This window comes from Tupaia chinensis, unplaced genomic scaffold (genome assembly GCF_000334495.1).
Source record: "Tupaia chinensis unplaced genomic scaffold, TupChi_1.0 Scaffold000247_1, whole genome shotgun sequence".
In the NCBI taxonomy this organism is placed as follows: domain Eukaryota; kingdom Metazoa; phylum Chordata; class Mammalia; order Scandentia; family Tupaiidae; genus Tupaia; species Tupaia belangeri.
Genome location: NW_006159725.1, coordinates 4,801,169 through 4,806,416, shown reverse-complemented (window position 1 = coordinate 4,806,416; position 5,248 = coordinate 4,801,169). Strand labels below are relative to the sequence as shown.

Genomic DNA, 5,248 nt, shown 5'->3' with positions numbered 1-5,248 from the left:
TTTTTTGGAGAGGTTTTTGCTATAGGGTGCGTGTGCTCGCCAGACAGACAGAGAGAGACAGAGAGACAGAAAGCAAGAAATCACCCCCCGGGGGAATGGCCACGCCGCAATCCCTTCTCCTCCATTCTCTTCTCGGGATCTTGGGCACGCATGCACATGCGCCTGGCGTGAGTTTTAAGCCACCGGGTCTGGGATGTGAACCGCAGTCAACTATGGGGGAGTCCAGCGACATAGCCATTACGCTAACTGCTGGTCCCTATTTTTTTTTTTTTTTTTTTTAGAATCTGACAGGGCCATAGACCCTTTCCTGGAAAAATACCCCTGTGGGAACGCCCAACACCCCGATATCCAGGGCCCTGGGACCCAGCCTTTGGCAAAGCCTCCTCACGTTTGCCTCAGACCTGAACCCAGCCTCTTCTGTCCCCAGGAAGCATCTGGATGTGTCCAGCTGGAAGGTGAGGGCCGGCTCGGACAAATTGGGCACCTTCCCATCCCTGCCTGTGGCTGCCATCTTCGTCCCAGAGCCCAACACCACATACCCCAAAGAGAAGGACATTGCTCTCGTGAAGCTGCAGTTACCACTCCTGTTCTCAGGTGAGAGGTGAACCTGGGAACTGAGCCCTGGTGGTGAGCCCCCAAGGTCAGGCCCTTCTCCCACTCTGCCACTAGCTCACCAAGTAGCCTTGGGTACTTCTCTCCCCGAGACCGCAATTCGCCCATTCATGTCCATCTAATAAGCTATCAGCCTCTCTTCACTGATGCCATGAGGCCCCCCCTAAAGCTGCCAGCTAAGCTCCACATCGACCCCCACTGGCAATTCTCCCCAAATCTGTTTTCTCCCTTTGGAACACCTCAAATGCTCCCATCTTCACCTAAATGCAGAGTCATAGAGACCTGTTTAAAAGGTCATCTAGCCCACTCCCCGCCCATGACCAAAGCCCAAGAACCTGCACAACATCCTAGCCAGGGGGTCATCATGTCCCTGTTTGCCCTCCTATAGGGACAGAGACCTCCTTGCTTACAAAGCAGCCTATGGAGTCTCTGAACTTCTCTGCTAGATGCCCCACACTTACACTGAGCAGTATTTAGATTGGCATTTCCAACTACCTCTTCAAAAGGCATAGTCCCTTCCATTGTCAGATAAGTTTAGGAAATGTTTTCATACTAAAGCTCCCTTTTGGAAGCATTAGTTTATTAAAGATATAAGGACTTCTTAAAAAGAATCTGTGTTTTACTGTGTTTAACAAACATTTTCTAAACTTATTTGACCACACTGAGCAGTATTTAGATTGGCATTTCCAACTACCTCTTCAAAAGGCATAGTCCCTTCCATTGTCAGATAGGTTTAGGAAATGTCTTCACACTAAGGCTCCCTCTTGGAAGCGTTAGTTTATTAAAGACATAAAGGCTTCTTCAAAAGAATCTGTGTTTTACTGTTTAACAAACATTTTCTAAACTTATCTGACCACAGAATCCTTAAGCACCCTACAGGATAAGAGCTATAGGAACCCTAGTGTGGGGGCCAGCAGGTGGCATGGTGGTTACAGCACTGGACTCCCACATGGCTAATTGCAGTTCGAGTCTTGGACCTGGTGGCTTTAAAATCATACCAGGTGCATGTACACCCATGCCTAAAATTGCAGAAGAATGGAGGAGAAGGGACTGTGACATAGCCATGGCCATCCTCCTGGGGGCTGAGTTCTCACTTTCCCTCTCTCTGTCTCTCTCCTGGGAACATATATGCCCTATGGCAAAAACCTTCACAAAATAAAACAAAACAAAAAAAAAAAGAAAGAAAGAAAGAAAGAAAGAAAGAAAGAAAGAAAGAAAGAAAGAAAGAAAAAAGAAAGAAAGAAAGAAGAAAGAGAAAAGAAATCCTACTGGTAGGCCTTTTCAGAAGGTTTAGCTGCCAGACTCTCCCAAACCCCGAGTCTGTTTCAAGATTCGTGTCTAGAATTTGTTTTAATGGAGTATGGTAAGGTTACAGACACAGAGACAACTGCTTTGGAAAGAAGAGTTTGCTACTTATAGCTCCTGAGAAAAGGTGACATGCCAGGCCATCCAGGGCTACACGAGGACACGCCCGGGTCAGTTGGGAGGAAGGATTGAGGGAGACACGAGCCAGAGTCAATACTATAGTTTCCATGAGAAGGGAGGGGCAAAGAAGAGGAGGCAAGTGTGTGAATGCTTTGTGATCTGAGAGCATGAATACTGCTCTTGGCTATGGAAGTCAGTCTCTCATCCAGTTCCTGTCTTCAGGTGACTTAACGCAGGGGAAACACACTGGCTTGGATGTGGGCTTTGGATTGTTGGTTTGTGTATTCAAGGCACACTGTGGCAGGTGGGTCACCATCTCTAGGAGTTAGCTGACCTGGGCTCTACCTGACCAGCAAATCCCCAGGACACCAAGGCATGAGAAAATATAGAAAATACAAAGCGTGATTAATACGGTGTCCCTCTTCCCCTCTGCTGCTGGCAGACACCGTCAGACCCATCTGCCTGCCCTTCTTTGATGAGGAGCTTGCTCCAGCCACCCCACTCTGGGTCGTCGGATGGGGCTTTACAGAGCAGGATGGAGGTAAGTGCTGGCCTCAGGACCACAGGGCAGGAGATACCCTTGTGTGAGGGAGCAGCTCTCGGAAGTCATGGGGAAGAGGACTCTCTTGGGAAAACCCATCCTGGAGGACCAGAGTACCAGGCAAAAAGCAGTGTTTTGGCTACCCAGAGAATTAACTGGGGGTGGGAGTGGAAGACAAGAAGGGGCTTGCGAGTGTTGGCAACCTTCCAGGGAAGATGTCTGACACGCTGCTGCAGGCCTCGGTCCAGGTCATCAACAGGACGCAGTGCAATGCAGAGGACGCGTACCACGGGGAGGTCAGCGAGAAGATGCTGTGTGCGGGCATCCCGGAAGGCGGCGTGGACACCTGCCAGGTGGGGCCCCCAAGAATCATGGGTATTCTAAGGATAGCGGCGTAGGCCCTAGGGAGATGAGAAAACCCAGAGGCTGAACCGTCCACGGTAAGCCTCTCAAATGACCCTCACACAATGTGTCATGAACGGAGGAAGGGAGAGAGGAGGTAAAGAAAGAAATAGATTCAGATAGTGCCAGCCAATAGCCTGGAAGTTAAAGACGAAGGATCCCACATAGCTGATTTCATAGTTCAAGTCCCAAACCTGGCAGCTTGAGACTCATGCCAGGTACATGTGTGTGCATGGCCTAAATCCCAAGAGGAGAATGGAGAAGGGATTGCTGTGTGGCCATCCTCCCTGGGATGCTTCTCTCTGTTTCTCTGTCTCTCTCCAGCAAGTACACAAGCCCCCTGGCAAAACTTTTTAAAAAAAATCTAGGCTTCCTCTCTTCCCCATTTCAGTCATTATATTCCTTCACACAAGAGGTATGTGTGTCATCTCTTTGGGCCATCCACATGAGCTTCGGGGACAGTGTCTTCCCTCAGGGAGCTCACAGTCTGCTGCATAAATAACCAGAGGCTGTAGTGCCACTCTAGGTCTGGAGGGACGAAGCCCCAGGGACTAGAGGAGCCCAGGAGAACACCCAAATTCTTGCATTTTTCACTATCTGACATTTTTTTGTCATTTTGCTATTTATTTATTTATCATCCCTCTCCCATTTGATGTTAAACTTCTTGAGGGCAGATATCTTTGTGTGTGTGTGTGGGGGGGGGGTTCGTTCATTGAATCTCAGTTGCTTACCACAGCACAGGCACGGAAACGTGGGTGTGGGAATGACCAGGATAAAGACAGCCAGCCCTTCTCACCGCAGGCTCCCGAGTGCCCTCGGCTACTGCTGTGTGCTGTGAGTCTCTGAGGGCACTAACAGCACCCCACCGCTCACTCAGCCACAGACAGGCACTTTTCCCCACAATGGAAGAGCATTCTGGGGGTGCAGGAACAGCGTGACCAAAGGGCCTGAGGGTGGAACAGCAGAGGGCACTGCGGAGTGCAGAGGCAGGTGGGTCAATTCAGGGTGGGGAGGAGGGCGAGCCCCACTGCTGACCTGTCCTCCCTGTTCTGGCATCTCGCAGGGTGACAGCGGAGGCCCCCTGATGTATCATTCTGACCAGTGGCAGGTGGTGGGCATCGTGAGCTGGGGCTATGGCTGCGGGGGCCCGAGCACCCCAGGTGTGTACACCAAGGTCACTGCCTATCTCGACTGGATCTACAGCGTCCGGAAGGTGAGCGTGTTCACCCCCTCACCGTCATGCCCTCCCTCCCCTCCTCTCCCCTGGGAGGCCCAAATCGCCCTCGGATTTGATATAAATGGCTCTGACAGCCCTTATGTCCTCAATGTTTCCTCCCAGCAAGTGACAACCAGAGTTAAGGCTGGAATTCCTTAGGTCAGAAATTCCCGTTAAACACACATACCTTAAGGTCGACTGATGGCTCAGTGGTTAAGGCAGCTGGGTACCACATGGCTGACAGCACAATTTGAATCTCAGACCCAGTGGCTAGAAAAACACACTGGGTGGGGCCGGCAGGTGGCGTGGTGGTTAGGGACGCTGGAGTCCCACATGGTTGACCACGGTTCTAGTCCCAAGCACTGTGCTAGTCCCAGACCTAGCGGCTTGCTCTCTCTCTCTCTCTCTCTCTCTCTCTCTCTCTCTCTCTTTCTCTTTTAGTCTCTCTCTTCCTCTCTGGTCAAATTAAAAAATAAGTAAATAAATAAATAGAGTTGAGTGAAATAATTCTTTAAAAACAAAAGCAAAGCACTAGGTGCATGTGCATGCATGCCCAAAATCCCTAGAGGAGACAGAAGCAGAAGGGATTGTGGCATGGCTAACTCCCCCTTTCTCTCCCTCTCTCTTTCTCTCTCTCTCTCATGCATGCATCTTATGGCAATTTATTTTTTTAAAAAATACAAATACTTAAGGGTATGGAATACGCCAAGCCTCGTCATTATTTATTTTCTGACAAGTGAGACTGTCAGATCCTTTCCAGACGGAAGATGCCGATAAGGAAGAGGGTGGAAAGGCTTTTGAGACTTCCTGGCCCCAGAGGGTAGAGAGAGGAATAGAGATCTTCAGGAAAGCAGAGCACCTCGCACGTCATACTGCTCCTCAGCACCTGACTTCCTCTGGCTTGGTCTCTTCTAGTCTGAACTGTAAAGCTGCTGCCCCTCTACAGTGCTGGGAGCTCCTTCTCCCATGCCCACCCCTCGGGGACACCCTCAGAAGTCAGACCAGAGCAGGAGCCCCCGTGGGCACACCTCTCCACCCATAGCTTCGGCATT

At 50.3% G+C, this 5,248-nt stretch overlaps 1 protein-coding gene across 2 annotated transcripts in view; it reads left to right on the top strand.

The window, feature by feature from the left end:
• The window catches only part of TMPRSS4 (transmembrane serine protease 4), a 35,598-nt gene extending 30,363 nt beyond the window's left edge, over positions 1–5,235 (top strand). For both annotated transcript variants that reach the window (XM_006148850.2, XM_014587918.1), the window contains 5 exons: positions 428–594; positions 2,480–2,578; positions 2,789–2,931; positions 4,044–4,193; positions 5,112–5,235. In XM_006148850.2, coding sequence (XP_006148912.1) covers positions 428–594; positions 2,480–2,578; positions 2,789–2,931; positions 4,044–4,193; positions 5,112–5,123 — 571 coding nt within the window. In that variant the 3' untranslated portion in view covers positions 5,124–5,235. The remainder of the gene's footprint in view (positions 1–427; positions 595–2,479; positions 2,579–2,788; positions 2,932–4,043; positions 4,194–5,111) is intronic.
• Positions 5,236–5,248: the final 13 nt, after the last annotated feature.